Raw genomic sequence first — 17,834 nt, forward strand, 5'->3', positions numbered from 1 at the left:
AAACACATCCATGGAAAGTCCCCGATGATGGAGATTAGTATAATATTTCTGTAGCCACACCTCCAGGGAAATGTACCTTCCTTCACACTATCTGAGTTCATTCAGTTTCGGCAGATTTCATGAAGCTCTGAACCAAGATGGTAAGTTTTTCTTGGAATTTTTTTTGAGGATTATTTCAGAATCTTGTTAATCTTTGGATCATTTTCTCATTTAATAGATTACTTGAGTCAGAAATGGGCATCAAAATTGACCCAAAGTCCAATATGACGTCTAAAATGTGGGTCCTGATGATAACAAGGGTGGTGAAGGAGGAGATGGTGGAGGAGGAGGTGCTTTAGGAGGAGGTGGTGCTTTAGGTGCTTTAGGAGGTGCTTTAGGAGCTTTAGGAGGTGCCTTAGGTGCTTTAGGAGGTGCTTTAGGAGGTGCCTTAGGTGCTTTAGGAGGTTCTTTAGGAGGTGCTTTAGGAGGTGCTTTAGGTGCTTTAGGAGGTGCTTTCGGAGGTGGTGGAGGAGGAGGTGGTGATCTGTATCCAACAGTTCCTGCTACGTCTCAAAATGCCACTACATCTGACCATGTAGCTAACACAAAAGAATAACCCTAACTGCTGCTATCCCCAGTTTTGCCACTAAACCTACAACTACAGAAACACCAACCGGAACAACTTCCCAAACCAGAACTAACTTCATCAATCCAAAATCTACCCCAGCCATTCTTTCAACTTCCAAACCCAAAACTAACTTCACCACTACGACATCAACGCCAACTATTCCTGCATGTTCCGAACCCAAAACTAACTCCACCAACCAGACCTCAACGGCCTTCATTCCTGCAACCACTGAACCCGAAATCAATACAACCAACCCAAGGCCAACTTTTCCTGCTACTTCTGAACCCCAAAATAACTCCACCAATCCGAAATCTACCCAAACTATTCCTGCTACTTCTTATCTCCAAACCAACACAACCAACCAGACACCAACCACCTTTATTCCTGAAACTGTTGAACCCCAAACCAATACAATCAACCCAACGGCAACTATTCCTGCTACTTCCGAACCCCAAACTAATTCCACCAATCCGACATTCACCCCAAATATTCCTGCAAGTACCGGACCCCAAACCAACTCAACTAACCGGACATCAATGGCCTTCATTCCTGAAACTTTCGATTCCGAAAATAACTCCACCAATCCAACATCAACACCATTCACTCCTCCAACTTCTGAACCCCAAACAAACTCCACCAATCCAACATCAACACCAACCATTCGTGACAATTCTGAACTCCAAACCAAGTCATCAGCTACTTCTTTAACCTCTTGTCTGATATGTTCATACATTTATTGTATATTGTTTGCTGATACCTGAGTTACAGGTATCCGCCCCCTTCTCTTCACTCTGCTGACCCACGACTGCAAACCCAACTTCAGCTCCAACCACATCGTGAAGTTTGCAGACGACACTACTGTGGTGAGTCTCAACAGCAACAACGATGAGACTAACTACAGGAAGGAAGTGAACCAGCTGGCCCTGTGGTGCCAAAACAACAACCTCTTCCTCAACCTGGAGAAAACAAAGGAGATAGTTGTTGACTTCAGGAGAACCCACCGCCGACCCCCTCTCCCCCTGACCATCAACGGCGCTGCTGTGAAGCAGGTGACCAACACCAAATTCCTTGGTGTGACCATTACTGATGACCTCACCTGGATAAACAACACCACCGCACTAGCGAGGAAAGCCCAGCAGCGCCTGTACTTCATCCGGAAGCTCAAGCAAGCCGGAGCATCACCCCCCATCCAGACCCGGCGCCAGAACAAGTCTAAAGGGAGGGCATATGATTTTCATGGGAGGGCACACAAAACCGTCCGCTGCGGGCCTGCGGCACAAAATATCAAACAGCAAGGCCAACAGCATTGCATAAAGACGCACACTTATCGCAAATACATACACAAATAAAGGGCAATATAGAAACCACTTTTGAAACATTGTGTGCGTGGCAGCACAAACACGGTAAATCACGAGCAAGGCACACTGGGTAAGGATGGCAGCTTCCTCATCGTTGCACTCGGAGAGAAATAGTAGAAACGGAGACGATGAACTGTTTAGCCCGCCTGGCATGGTTTATTTTCCTATGCACTGCAGGTGCATCCTTTCACTCAGCCGAGCTAACTTAGAACAATATTTTGTCCAACTCTGTATCTTTGTGCAGCGTATACTCAAACAGCGATAGGAAGAGCCCACTGCCTGACTCGGACATGCTGTGGAATGAATCGTGGTCACCTCAGAGAAGGAGTTGCTTGACAGCTAAAAAAAGCTATAATATCAACGACAGCTGACACCTAATAACGGTTCCGTCCCAGCTGACATGCACCAAAGTACTCATTTCCTTATTTGTTTCCTGGCGTATCTGTCTCTCTCTCCACAAACTCACATGAAATGTGTTATTTTGATGCGGCATGTCTTAGCAGTCCTTTATCAGTCTGTAATGCGTGTTTCCAGTCGCAAAAACCTTTTGTAGTAAAAGCCTCATCAGATGAAGACGTATTTACTTTAAACTGTCTACAGGGGAAACAAAAGGCTGCGTCTGCTTTTAATGAATCTTCAAGCCATGGTCTGTTGTAGTACCATGCAGTGGCAAAAGTGCGCTTCTTTCCTGAAAACAATCAGTTTCACCTGGTTGGGTTTATTAACCCCAAGATCATCTGGGGCTGTTGATCTTTGAGCAGTTGCTGGCCCAATAGTACCTGTTGATGTGCTGATATCTTTACAACATCAGGAGGATACGTCCCCAGCTGACCCAGAAATAAGCGCAGGTTCTGGTCCAGGCTCTCGTCATCTCACGCCTAGACTACTGCAACTCCCTCCTGGCTGGTCTACCTGCATGTGCCAACGGACCTCTGCAGCTCATCCAGAATGCAGCGGCTCGTCTGGTCTTCAACCTTCCTAAATTCTCCCACACCACGCCGCTCCTCCGCTCCCTTCACTGGCTTCCAGTAACTGCTAGAATCCACTTCAAGACACTGGTACTCAGCCAAACAGCTCGCTGCACCCGCACTGCAAGGGGGACCCAAGTTCCCATCAGCAAAAACACGTGGGTTTGCTATCCTGGCTCCAAAATGGTGGAATGAGCTCCCCATTGAAATCAGGACAGCAGAAAGCTTACACAACAACTAGCGACTGTGGCTGTAAGGGAGTGTGGTCGTCTTTCAACCAGAAGGTTGTGGGTTCGATCCCAGCCCATGCAGTCAACATGTCGATGTATCCTTGGGCAAGATACTTAACCCTGAGTTGCTCCCGATGGCATGGCCAACGGTGTGTGAATGTGTGTGAATGTTAGGTCCTAGAGTAAGGTACACTGCTCTGTATGAATGGGTGTGAATGGGTGAATGACATGTAGTATGTAAAGCGCTTTGAGGGGTCTTAAAGACTGGATAAAGCGCTACATAAGTACAGTCCATTTACCATTTACACATCTTCTTCAGACTGAAAACTCATCTCTTTAGACTCCACCTCCAGCGATAGAATTACTAACAAAGCACTTATATACTAATAAAGGGCTGGCTTATCTAAAGCCAGTTGAGTAGCACTTTAAATGTTTGCCGCCCGAGACCCCCTTTTTGAACTCTGCCTTGCCCCCGGGCCGTCTGTCCGAGACCCCATCCATGGTCTCTGCCTTACACCGGGCCGTCCGCCCGAGACCCCTTCCTGGTCCTCTGCCGTGCCTTAGGCTGTCAGTCAAGGCCCGTCCTCCGGACCCCTTCCACCCATCCTGCTGGACGTTTTGGATTTTTGTTTTGTTTAGGGACGTCTAGTATCCGTCCCTTGAGGGGGAGGTTCTGTCAGGATTATTATGTCATGTCACGTTTCTATGTCTAGGTGTGGGTGTTTTTCCGTTCTCCTTGTCATTTTTTCCTCCCTGTATATTGTCTGGTCTCTTTTTCCTGTGTTTTCATGTCTGTCGTTCGTTTCCCTGGTGTGTCTAATTTCCTGATTGTTTTCACCTGTCACTCCTTGTCTGTCTCCTGTGCTCATCAGTGTCAGCCCCGCCCCTGATTGTTCCCACCTGTGCCTTGTTACCCTGTGTTTAAATTCCCCTGTCTCCCAGTGTTTAGTGTCAGTTCGTCTTGTCTATTGTCATGGTAAGGTCTATGCTCTTGGTACTCGTGAAAGGTTTTTGATTCCTCACTGCGTGAGCACTTTTGTTTTTTGTTCTGTTTTTGGTCATCTCGACTAGAGTTTTGATGGTTACCTTTTTGTTCATTTTTGCTAGTCATGGAAAAATAAAGTATCTTACAATACTTTACCTCTGCCTCCCTGTCTGCAATTGGGTCCAACATCCTAAGTGCCTGAGTTCGTAACACATGCTGACTGCAGTGGGGTTTGAACCAACGCTCTATCCACTGCGCCACACGCCTCCTCATTGTGTGTTATACATTATTTTCCTGCTTCTAATCATTTGATGTATGAGTATTTATTTACAGACGTTCTATACATTCTGATACGGTAGGTGCTCTGATCTGAAATGATAGATGTTCATTGAGCTACTGCAATTGGGTGAGAGTGTTTTAGCATCATATGTGACTAGCTTAACCATCAAGTAATCCCAGCTAAAGTTCTACTCAAGATCATACCAGTCTGACCAGCTAATGGTGACCAGCTAGACCACTGTGACCAAACCAGCTATCCTGACCAGCTAAAGTGTCCAAAGCCCCTCTAAACCAGCAAACTAATCCAGCCTAATATTGACTGGCTGGCCAGCCTGACCAGCCTTGTTGGTCTAAGCTGTTTTTTCCAGCCAATAAGACAAGACAATAAAAACAATAAAAACCTTGTACTTAAAGCAACCAGCTTTCATTTCCTTGTAGACCTATATGTGCTCAAAGCTCATGAATTTCATCATATCACTTACATGTTAATTACATTATAATGCAATATAACAATCAATATAATGCATTATATATTATTATATGATATTACAATTCATACAAACTTGGAATTATAATACACTATGATCTTTGCAATACATACTCACTTAGAGACCTGCCTCAAACATTGACATTTATCTTGAAAAACTGCTGTGAAACTAGATATTTAGGGCCAAAACAATGCCAAAGATATTCCGTTAAGGAAGTAAAGGACCATTCAAGGCACCGTTCTGAATAAATATGGCGTCATACTGAACAAAAACACATCCAGGGAAAGTCCCCGATGATGGAGATTAGTATAATATTTCTGTTGCCACACCTCCAGGGAAATGTACCTTCCTTCACACTATCTGAGTTCATTCAGTTTCGGCAGATTTCATGAAGCTCTGAACCAAGATGGTAAGTTTTTCTTGGAATTTTTCTTTTAGGATTATTTCAGAATCTTGTTAATCTTTGGATCATTTTCTCATTTAATAGATTACTTGAGTCAGAAATGGGCATCAAAATTGACCCAAAGTCCAATATGATGTCTAAAATGTTATGTTTATACTAACATAACACATTTCCTATTAACAAAAATTAAATCAATAAAATGTAAAACATTAAAATGGTTTAGGTTAAAATATTTTTTGTAATAAAATATAAAATAATTAATATAATTAGAGTTCAGCATAAACCAAACACTGTATTTGTATGTAAAATAAAGTGAAAGTTAAATGAATTGTATTACATTTTTTATTTAAAAGGTTTTATTTAAATAATCTGAATATCTAAAATAAATTGAATTATCAAAAAAAACAAAAATCCAGAAAAAATCCAATGTTTTTCATGATTAATGCGATTTTATAAAAGTAAAAATAAATCAATAAAACGATTATAGTTCAGCAAAAACAGAAATGCTGTAATTTTGACTCAAAATCGTTTTTTGTAAATCTGAATACGCAAAATAACTGCAACGATGCTGCTCCCATGTTAATTCATAAAAGAGTATAACAAATATCATATCAGTATCTGATATGGGTCATTCTACATACTTTTGTAAACTTTCCTTAAGTAAAGTTCCTAAAACAGGACATTTAGGGAGTATTTTATTTGTATTATATCTTAAAATTAGTGCCTTATGATGATGTGAAATGTGAAAAAATAACACTTAAAATATATTTTTTTAATTAACGAGCAAAACTACAAGCATTTTTTTTTAAAGGAAGCTTTTCGAGAATTAATCCTGGTGTTCCTCCAGGAAATAAAGCCTGATTTTCTTCGTGTGTATGCAAGTGTAACGTGGGAAAGCACCACATCACTGGCAATCATTAATCAGACAAGTGTAAAGGAATGAGTTGTAACCCAGCAAATGACTTTTGAATGTGTTTTTGGTTGTTAGCCTGAAATAAGGTCTGTGGTTAACAGAAGCTAACAAGTGTCTGATGGAGACAACTGAACGCCATCACGCCCAACATTAGCCACCTTTACCTTTACCTTAGCGGTGGTGGCGTGAAGTCATGTGACCGTGCTGTAGTTCCTTTATAGCCCAACATTCAACCCAGTCTCACGGCATTTTGTGTTCACCAACACGATTATCCCCTTTTTTTCGTGTTGCACAGCACGATTTTAAAAGCAATGTATTTCTACTGGTAATGTGTTTCGTGCCTGCAGCACGTCTTTTTCTCCGGTCGGGTCGTGGAAGACCGGAAGCTGTGTGGTTCATAAAAACATGTTCTTACTCAATATCAAGCCACAATTATTGCTTTTATTTTAAATCGTATAATTTCCGACTTTTGTTGCCGTCTGTGAGGAAAATAAATGGGGCTCAGAGCCTCAGGATACTTTGTTATCATTAATCATAATTTGTTATCCTTTTCAAAATAACACACTGTTATTTACTCACCAATAACACACAATTATCCTTGCTTTGATTTATTGGTTTATTTCCATAATCTCTGGCTTTTTTGGCGTCCGTCAGGAACTGAATTTCAAAATAAAAATAACCGGAAACAGACGTAGGCCTCTAGGAGTTTAGGATGGCCGAAGACACTACACTACCCATAATCCCCAGCTATCGTTTAGGACTACAGTCCCTGTGATTAATCTTCAAGCTCTGGGATTGGATGTTGGAGTGGCAGTACGCCAAGGTTACGCCAAGCGTCAAACAGCTGTTTGAAATGGAACGAAACCACGCCAGACTATCCAAACTCGAATCGAACGCCCCCCAGAACTACACATGCTGGCTAACGTTTTCGTTTTTCCCACAATTAAAAGTTGCCAGTATTAAACACATTGGTGTTATCAAATGTAAAACATATAATTAATAAATGGGTGAAAATCGCTTGTGTCCATAATGCGTAGCATTAATACCCACATTGTTACTTTGTAATTCTACTCCACTACAATTCACATTTATTTTAGTTACTTTGCAGTTTCTGATTAATGATGTGAAATATAAACAACCCTTAAATCAGACTTTAGTTAATCCTGAGTAAGATTCAGGGAAGGTGATTGTCAAGTGCCAACAATCAGGAGAGATATTTGATAGTTGGTGCTTGAGAAGACTAAACATTTATCTGCAGATCTCTATAAAGTATATTCATTACTCGTTATTCTCTACTAATAGTTAATTAAAGACTGTATATAATGGCTATTTTGCACATCCCTTTCAAGATTTCAAGATTTTCAAAGGTTTATTGACATATCATAATCATATACACAACTACGGTGTAGTTATGCAATGAATGAAAAACTTGGGTCACAGGTTCCTCAACAGCGCATTACAAGACATCTATCAATATGTGTGTACCTCCACCATTAAACTGTCATTCTGCACATTTCTTATACTATCTACATACATAAGAGTATAATTCATATAATATCAGTTAAAGTAAGTGCTTCAACATAGTTAACATTGCAGGAAAGCAATATATTAGACTAGTACTTTGTCAGGCTTAATATTTATCTGTAGATACCCCCAAAGCTTTTTTCTTATTTAAAAGAGGACCTTAATCTAAAGTATTATTTAATGTTTAAATAAAGGTTCATTCGTTTTTCTGTTTTGCACCTCCTCATATTAATATCTTTGTACATCCAGCACTAAACTGTTTTATTGTAGAGATCACTTACAGTATCTTCTTGATTTTTTATATTCTATATTGCTATCATTGACCCTCTACTTTCCCCCTATGAAAGTATGTACTCTTAATATTTTTTTAATCGAATATAACACATAAAAACAATAATTCAATAATGTGCTTTAACCACTAGGCGGTGCACACAAGGTCCACACAGCCATAATAACTTTGTATTGTTAGTGTAGGACACTTGTGTATGTACAACATCTGAAGATGTGTAGTTTTATCCATGCTTTCACATAATTTTACAGCATATTGCTATACTATTTCAGACTCAGTATTTACATTTTTATATTCAAAGAAAATCAGTAATATCTTTAAAAACTACAAGTCCTTTTCTATCAGCTGTGCACCGTTATGGTGTAAATATAACCTATCTACGAATTAGATCAAATATAAAAGTCAGCCGAATTAGTGTTGATACTGCGAGAAGACGTATTTTGTTAAGAGAAATTGAAGATGTTATTTAATTGTTGATATATTTATGATCCATGTCAAGTATTCAGTTTCGGCGGCCTTTCTTCCAGTTTTTCCAAAGCTCTTCTCATCAGGGCTCTATAAATAGAGAACTACGGCAGATCTGTAATATGTAATGCAGCCGAGCCGTGTATTACAATGCCGTTATGAGATGACTTTCAAAGAGAAAAGCAAGAACACTCGGAATTAAGTATTATTTTATTCTTTTAAAATGTTTTCCGGATTTCATATCATATAAACACCATATCCCAGCATGCATTGCGGCTAAAACATCCAATCAGCGAGCTTAAACCATAGCTGACTGTCTTGGGTAATCGCTCGAAATGCCTAAATCTGTTTCCGGTTATTTTTATTTTGAAATTCAGTTCCTGACGGACGCCAAAAAAGCCAGAGATTATGGAATTAAACCAATACATAAAAGCAAGGATAATTGTGTGTTATTGGTGAGTAAATAACAGTGTGTTATTTTGAAAAGAATAACAAATTAGAAGGAAAAAAATATTTTAAAAATACAGATTTCAGTATTCTGAGGCTCTGAGCCCCATTTCTTTTCCTCACAGACGGCAACAAAAGTAAAAAATTATACAATTTAAAATAAAAGCAATATAATTGTGGCTTGCTATTGAGTAAGAACATGTTTTTATGAACCACACAGCTTCCGGTCTTCCACGACCCGACCGGAGAAAAAGACGTGCTGCAGGCACGAAACACATTACCAGTAGAAATACATTGCTTTTAAAATCGTGCTGTGCAACACGAAAAAAAGGGGAAAATCGTGTTGGTGAACACGAAATGCCATGAGACTGGGTTGCATCATTAGACACCTTTAGCTTAGCGGTGGTCTCATGGAGTCATGTGACTGGGCTGTAGTTCCTTTATAGCCCAACATTAGCCGCCTTTAGCTTAGCGGTGGTGACATGAAGTCATGTGACCGTGTTGTAGTTCCTTTATAGCCCAACATTAGCCGCCTTTAGCTTAGCGGTGGTGACATTAAGTCATGTGACCGTGCTGTAGTTCCTTTATAGCCCAACTTTAGCCGCCTTTAGCTTAGCGGTGGTGACATGAAGTCATGTGACCGTGCTGTAGTTCCTTTATAGCCCAACTTTAGCCGCCTTTAGCTGATATAATCCAAATAACAAAATTAAATCTCATTGCTTTTTTGTCGAGAGAGCTTTTGCGATGCTAACTTCCGGGTCGGCCTACAAAAATACGTCATTTCTGCCCAACTCTATAAGATAACATTATGATTCCTCTCCAAAAAGGCCTGGTTTGAACTGGTATCTCAAATTCTAATATTTGATAATGCATTGTTCTTTCCCCTCCCAAAACATACAAAGTTTGTGACCCTAAAAAGATGGAGTCTCCTGCCCTTTGCCACCATCCTCCTGTCCATCCATCCCACACAAACTGAAGTGGTGAATTCAATGGATGACTGTCTTTTGTTTTTTCTTGAGGGAAACCCACCAAATGTGGACCAGAATCGATATGAAGTAATTTGCCAAACCTTCAAGAACAAGCGTCGGTTCGTGACGCTATACGACACCCGCAACAGGATACCAGTGTTTTCGGCTTTCAAGTACAGAGGGACAGATGGAACAACGAGTAACAGACCACCTTGGATGATGGAGCCTCAGGTTTGTTTTTCTTTCTCTGACTCAAACATTATTCAACTTTCGACTATTCAATGGCGTTAAACTCCGTCCACCAGTTTTTACACTTTAAGAGAGAGACAGCAACCTCATCAGCAACTGACAGATTGATTAAGAAAAGTGTTTATAGTTTGACGGCAATAGATAATGGGAATATGACGCCATCAACAGCAAGTCAGCCATCTTTGGGGGACACAAGCGACCGTAACCCATTGACTCTCCATTATGGCGAGCAAAGTAGCATCACTTTTTCAATTGAACTTTTTGAATGTGGGCACTGTTTGTGTCCTTGGTTGTAACTGCCACTCATATGACCAATGAAAAAACAAAACAAAGAACCTTGGTTTTACATTTTATAGTTTTATAGCAAAATGGAGACGATGGAGAGGCAGCCAACATCAGCAGAGATGCCGTATGGGTCGGACCAATGTTATTTATTAACTTTAGTTCAGTACAACAATGCTCCTCTGCTTCTGAAGAGAGCTTCTGTCGGTAATGGCAATTATATTTCGCCATTGCTTTATTCATATTAGGTGAACAACATCCAAAAGTAAAATGTCTTATGTAATCACTTCAGTTTGAGTTATCAAATTACTTCCTACAAGTTTATTTTAACAGCACAAAATAAATACCGCTGACTGAGCCTTCTAACTTTTGCAGCTCGAGCGGAAGGCAAACCCCATCAACATGAGGAACGATAAAAAACAAAACAAAAACAAAAACCAGGCCAGTAACTCTGATTATTCCTCCAGTGATCCGTATAATAGGGGCCATTTATTTCCAAACAGTTATGGATTTGATGAAAGTGACAGAAACTCCACATTCACCTTGACAAACATTGTTCCACAAGAAAATACTTTCAATGGTGGCAGCTGGGCAGAAATGGAAAGATGTGTCCAATGCTTCCTGAACAAACACTGCATCAACAGGAATAATATCCTCGAAGGCTTTGTAGTGACCGGGGCCAAGCCCAGCAACAACATGCAACTAAACAACAGGGTGAATATACCATCCCTTCTCTGGTCAGCATTTTGCTGTTACAGTGACACAATGGGGAAGTGGGTGGCGGCTGCACACTGGGGCGACAATGTTCCAGGAGAACATTCCAGAACACTTGAGCAAAAGACTTTGGCCCAACTTCATGAAAAACTGGGATTTGAGGTGTTTCCTGGAACACAGTGTCCTCTTCATGAACATGCCCTACAAGAGGAACAAAGTAGAAGAAGGAGAAGAGGTATTTCTGCTTCTTCTTCTTTTTGCCCATGTCTTCCCCAAACTTCAACCACATCTGCCCCTCCCACTACCACACCTAGCTTTCCCTCTTCCACCGTCTCTACCACCTTGAGCACCACTTTATCTACAACTACAGACAAAACAACAACAGCTTTCACTCCTGAAACTACTGAACCCCAAACCAATACAACCAACCCTACGCCAACTTTTCCTGCTACTTCTGAAACCAAAACTAACTCCACCAATCCAACATCAACCCCAACCATTCGTGACATTTCCGAACTCCAAACCAAGTCATCAGCTACTTCTTTAACCTCTTGTCTGATATGTTTGTATATTTTTTGTTTACTGTTTGGCTAATACCTGATTTACAGCTAGGCTAGTACAATCCTACTGGATGATACCAATGGCAAGTGCCAGAATAAAAATATATGGATGCATTTCCAGTCTCATAACAGTGAAATTGTAGGCATCTAGTTTGGTTGCCTTAACCCGACCATGGTTGAATTAATTGTATGCCACATGTTGAAATCACATTAAATATGTATTTGAAAATCTAACCATCTAATATGCTGCAATTAAATGTAATGTTTGAAAGAATTGTAACCTGTCAATATGAATGAAATCATGTGCAAATCTCCTTTTTTTTTCAAATGCGTCTCAGAGAGCTTTAAAATCTCCACTTCCGGCATCTAGTGGAAAAATAAAATCAATAGAAATCCGAATTGTTTTTGATATATTTGGTCAATTCAATTTCGCTAATCATAGCTTTAAAGAAAAGGTGTGCTTTGCATAAATTAAGAGGGAGATTGAGAATGTCTAATTATTTCAGTCATTTTAGTCAAATCAATGGCACAAAACTGCATAAAATAGAAATTGTATTCAGATCACCGACCAAGGCACTTTATGTTTATCAACCGGCCCATCACACTCTCCAGGATGTCTTAGTAATCTAAATATATTTAACTTGAGACTGCTTTATTTCTTGATGTTACCTTTAATCAGAGGCAATTATCTAAAGACTACAACTCCCATGATCCAACGCTACCTCACCCCACATCAATCTCTGTCTTTTGTTAATGTTTGATTGAGAGCCCCCTAGTGGCAGAAAATGGTAAATCTTACGTTTAAATGCATAACAATCAAAGAGTTATGTTCATTAAGAACTACTTTTTATCTGCATTGAGGACAAACATCAAGTTAGTATTGTGATGGTCATTTGAAGTGGAATACTGTGTGTGTGTGTGTGTGTGTGTGTGTGTGTGTGTGTGTGTGTGTGTGTGTGTGTGTGTGTGTGTGTGTGTGTGTGTGTGTGTGTGTGTGTGTGTGTGTGTGTGTGTGTGTGTGTGTGTGTGTGTGTGTGTGTGTGTGTGTGCAGCATTATCGGATGTAAAGTGTTGTTTGTGCACATGCAGCCGTGCATAAACTGCTAAGCTAATGTGGAAGTTGAGGCGAGACGTCAAGGATCTCACACCGTTACATAGTTACTTGGGATGTAGCCTTCCTCTCTATACACACACACACACACACACACACACACACACACACACACACACACACACACACACACACACACACACACACACACACACACACACACACACACACACACACACACACACACACACACACACACACACACACACACACACACACACACACACACACACACACACACACACTGCTGTCAGAAGTCAGGACTCAGCCGTCGCTCTTTCACTACCATCTTGAAAATATATTGACAGTTTGGCTGCGGGAGGAGAAGTCAGTGAGTCCTACATGACTGTATCTAAGGTAAGTCGACATTCTGTTATTTATTTTAATCTATATGTTATTTTATTTTATTTATTTGTATGAAAAGGTCGGAAAAACGATGTTTACATGTTGACTGTTAGCAAAGTTTTACAGTGAAACACTTTATCAACTATATGGTAGATTTCTAATTAATTCCCTGTAAATTGTATGTGATAATTAATATTTAAACCTCATCTTTAACATTTCTACTAAATGTATTCTCCAAATGTCAAGATTATTCCCGTGGATGGATGGATTAAAAGTCAAGAATAAATGTGAATTACATTTATTCTTGACTTTTAATCCATCCATCCACGCTCCATTGTTCCCTCACTCGAGAACAAGACCACGAGATACTTAAACTCCTTCACTTGGGGTAAGGCCTCATTCCCTACTTGGAGTGGACAGTCCATCGGTTTCCTGCTGAGAACCATGGCCTCAGATTTGGAGGTGCTGATCCTCATCAAACGTCTCTTTTACTCAATATCTCGACTTTATTCTCCTACATTTCACTTTTTGAAGTCAACCTAGTTATTAATGTTTTAACTTTATTGAAACACAAACAAACCACTGCATTTTTAAAATGTTTAAAATAATAAAAAATACATTTGCAGGGATTCAAGAGTGCTCTTCTGCTGATGTTCAGGTGTATATCAGTATGTAGCATCTCTACTTTAAAGAGTCCTCTCCTGCTGATGTTCAGGTGCATATCAGTATGTAGTGTCTCTACTTTAAAGAGTCCTCTCCTGCTGATGTTCAGGTGTATATCAGTATGTAGTGTCTCTACTTTAAAGAGTCCTCTCCTGCTGATGTTCAGGTGTATATCAGTATGTAGTGTCTCTACTTTAAAGAGTCCTCTCCTGCTGATGTTCAGGTGCATATCAGTATGTAGTGTCTCTACTTTAAAGAGTCCTCTCCTCCTGATGTTCAGGTGCATATCAGTATGTAGTGTCTCTACTTTAAAGAGTCCTCTCCTGCTGATGTTCAGATGTATATCAGTATGTAGTGTCGCTACTTTAAAGAGTCCTCTCCTGCTGATGTTCAGGTGTATATCAGTCTGTAGTGTATCTACTTTAAAGAGTCATCTCCTGCTGATGTTCAGGCGTATATCAGTATGTAGTGTCTCTACTTTAAAGAGTCCTCTCCTGCTGATGTTCAGGTGTATATCAGTATGTAGTGTCTCTACTTTAAAGAGTCCTCTCCTGCTGATGTTCAGGTGTATATCAGTATGTAGTGTCTCTACTTTAAAGAGTCCTCTCCTGCTGATGTTCAGGTGTATATCAGTATGTAGTGTCTCTACTTTAAAGAGTCCTCTCCTGATGATGTTCAGGTGTATATCAGAATGTAGTGTCTCTACTTTAAAGAGTCCTCTCCTGCTGATGTTCAGATGTATATCAGTATGTAGTTTCTCTACTTTAAAGAGTCCTCTCCTGCTGATTTTCAGGTGCATATCAGTATGTAGTGTCTCTACTTTAGAGAGTCCTCTCCTGCTCTATTCAGGTGTATATCAGTATGTAGTGTCTCTACTTTAAAGAGTCCTCTCCTGCTGATGTTCAGGTGTATATCAGTATGTAGTGTCTCTACTTTAAAGAGTCCTCTCCTGCTGACGTTCAGGTGTATATCAGTATGTAGTGTCTCTACTTTAAAGAGTCCTCTCCTGCTGATGTTCAGGTGTATATCGGCATGTACTGTAGTGTCTCTACTTTAAAGAGTCCTCTCCTGCTGACGTTCAGGTGTATATCAGTATGTAGTGTCTCTACTTTAAAGAGTCTTCTCCTGCTGATGTTCAGGTGTATATCAGTATGTAGTATTTCTACTTAAAAGAGTCCTCTCCTGCTGATGTTCAGGTGTATATCAGTATGTAGTGTATCTACTTTAAAGAGTCCTCTCCTGCTGATGTTCAGGTGTATATCGGCATGTACTGTAGTGTCTCTACTTTAAAGAGTCCTCTCCTGCTGACGTTCCGGTGTATATCAGTATGTAGTGTCTCTACTTTAAAGAGTCCTCTCCTGCTGATGTTCAGGTGTATATCAGTATGTAGTGTATCTACTTTAAAGAGTCCTCTCCTGCTGATGTTCAGGTGTATATCAGTATGTAGTGTCTCTACTTTAATGAGTCCTCTCCTGCTGACGTTCAGGTGTATATCAGTATGTAGTGTCTCTACTTTAAAGAGTCCTCTCCTGCTGATGTTCAGGTGTATATCAGCATGTAGTGTCTCTACTTTAAAGAGTCCTCTCCTGCTGACGTTCAGGTGTATATCAGTATGTAGTGTTTCTACTTTAAAGAGTCCTCTCCTGCTGATGTTCAGGTGTATATCAGTATGTAGTGTCTCTACTTTAAAGAGTCCTCTCCTGCTGATGTTCAGGTGTATATCGGCATGTACTGTAGTGTCTCTATTTTAAAGAGTCCTCTCCTGCTGATGTTCAGGTGCATATCAGTATGTAGTGTCTCTACTTTAAAGAATCCTCTCCTGCTGATGTTCAGGTGTATATCAGTATGTAGTGTCTCTACTTTAAAGAGTCCTCTCCTGCTGATGTTCAGGTGTATATCAGCATGTAGTGTCTCTACTTTAAAGAGTCCTCTCCTGCTGATGTTCAGGTGTATATCAGTATGTAGTGTCTCTACTTTAAAGAGTCCTCTCTTGCTGATGTTCAGGTGTATATCAGTATGTAGTATCTCTACTTTAAAGAGTCCTCTCCTGCTGATGTTCAGGTGTATATCAGTATGTAGTGTATCTACTTTAAAGAGTCCTCTCCTGCTGATGTTCAGGTGTATATCAGTATGTAGTGTCTCTACTTTAAAGAGTCCTCTCCTGCTGACGTTCCGGTGTATATCAGTATGTAGTGTCTCTACTTTAAAGAGTCCTCTCCTGCTGATGTTCAGGTGTATATCAGTATGTAGTGTATCTACTTTAAAGAGTCCTCTCCTGCTGATGTTCAGGTGTATATCAGTATGTAGTGTCTCTACTTTAAAGAGTCCTCTCCTGCTGACGTTCAGGTGTATATCAGTATGTAGTGTCTCTACTTTAAAGAGTCCTCTCCTGCTGATGTTCAGGTGTATATCAGTATGTAGTATCTCTACTTTAAAGATTCCTCTCCTGCTGATGTTCAGGTGTATATCAGTATGTAGTGTATCTACTTTAAAGAGTCCTCTCCTGCTGATGTTCAGGTGTATATCGGCATGTACTGTAGTGTCTCTACTTTAAAGAGTCCTCTCCTGCTGACGTTCCGGTGTATATCAGTATGTAGTGTCTCTACTTTAAAGAGTCCTCTCCTGCTGATGTTCAGGTGTATATCAGTATGTAGTGTATCTGCTTTAAAGAGTCCTCTCCTGCTGATGTCCAGGTGTATATCAGTATGTAGTGTCTCTACTTTAAAGAGTCCTCTCCTGCTGATGTTCAGGTGTATATCAGTATGTAGTGTATCTACTTTAAAGAGTCCTCTCCTGCTGATGTTCAGGTGTATATCAGTATGTAGTGTCTCTACTTTAAAGTGTCCTCTCCTGCTGATGTTCAGGTGTATATCAGTATGTAGTGTCTCTACTTTAAAGAGTCCTCTCCTGCTGATGTTCAGGTGTATATCAGTATGTAGTGTCTCTACTTTAAAGAGTCCTCTCCTGCTGATGTTCAGGTGTATATCAGTATGTAGTATCTCTACTTTAAAGATTCCTCTCCTGCTGATGTTCAGGTGTATATCAGTATGTAGTGTATCTACTTTAAAGAGTCCTCTCCTGCTGATGTTGAGGTGTATATCGGCATGTACTGTAGTGTCTCTACTTTAAAGAGTCCTCTCCTGCTGACGTTCCGGTGTATATCAGTATGTAGTGTCTCTACTTTAAAGAGTCCTCTCCTGCTGATGTTCAGGTGTATATCAGTATGTAGTGTATCTACTTTAAAGAGTCCTCTCCTGCTGATGCTCAGGTGTATATCAGTATGTAGTGTCTCTACTTTAAAGAGTCCTCTCCTGCTGACGTTCAGGTGTATATCAGTATGTAGTGTCTCTACTTTAAAGAGTCCTCTTCTGCTGATGTTCAGGTGTATATCAGTATGTAGTATCTCTACTTTAAAGATTCCTCTCCTGCTGATGTTCAGGTGTATATCAGTATGTAGTGTATCTACTTTAAAGAGTCCTCTCCTGCTGATGTTCAGGTGTATATCGGCATGTACTGTAGGGTTTCTACTTTAAAGAGTCCTCTCCTGCTGACGTTCCGGTGTATATCAGTTTGTAGTGTCTCTACTTTAAAGAGTTCTCTCCTGCTGATGTTCAGGTGTATATCAGTATGTAGTGTATCTAATTTAAAGAGTCCTCTCCTGCTGATGTTCAGGTGTATATCAGTATGTAGTGTCTCTACTTTAAAGAGTCCTCTCCTGCTGATGTTCAGGTGTATATCAGTATGTAGTGTCTCTACTTTAAAGAGTCCTCTCCTGCTGATGTTCAGGTGTATATCAGTATGTAGTGTCTCTACTTTAAAGAGTCCTCTCCTGCTGATGTTCAGGTGTATATCAGTATGTAGTATCTCTACTTTAAAGATTCCTCTCCTACTGATGTTCAGGTGTATATCAGTATGTAGTGTCTCTACTTTAAAGAGTCCTCTCCTGCTGATGTTCAGGTGTATATCAGTATGTAGTATCTCTACTT

The 17,834-nt window shown here is 40.2% G+C and overlaps 1 protein-coding gene across 1 annotated transcript; it reads left to right on the plus strand.

The window, feature by feature from the left end:
- Positions 1 to 70: 70 nt before the first annotated feature.
- On the plus strand, positions 71 to 12,004 carry LOC307032911 (uncharacterized protein; the record flags this gene model as incomplete). Its single annotated transcript, XM_079671189.1, has 4 exons — positions 71 to 140; positions 1,376 to 1,830; positions 9,976 to 10,155; positions 10,831 to 12,004. The coding sequence occupies 4 exons, from the start codon at positions 71 to 73 to the stop codon at positions 11,761 to 11,763; spliced, it is 1,638 nt and encodes a 545-aa protein (XP_079527315.1). The 3' UTR covers positions 11,764 to 12,004.
- Positions 12,005 to 17,834: the final 5,830 nt, after the last annotated feature.

Source organism: Notothenia rossii, assembly GCF_949606895.1.
Source record: "Notothenia rossii genome assembly, chromosome: 3".
Taxonomy (NCBI): domain Eukaryota; kingdom Metazoa; phylum Chordata; class Actinopteri; order Perciformes; family Nototheniidae; genus Notothenia; species Notothenia rossii.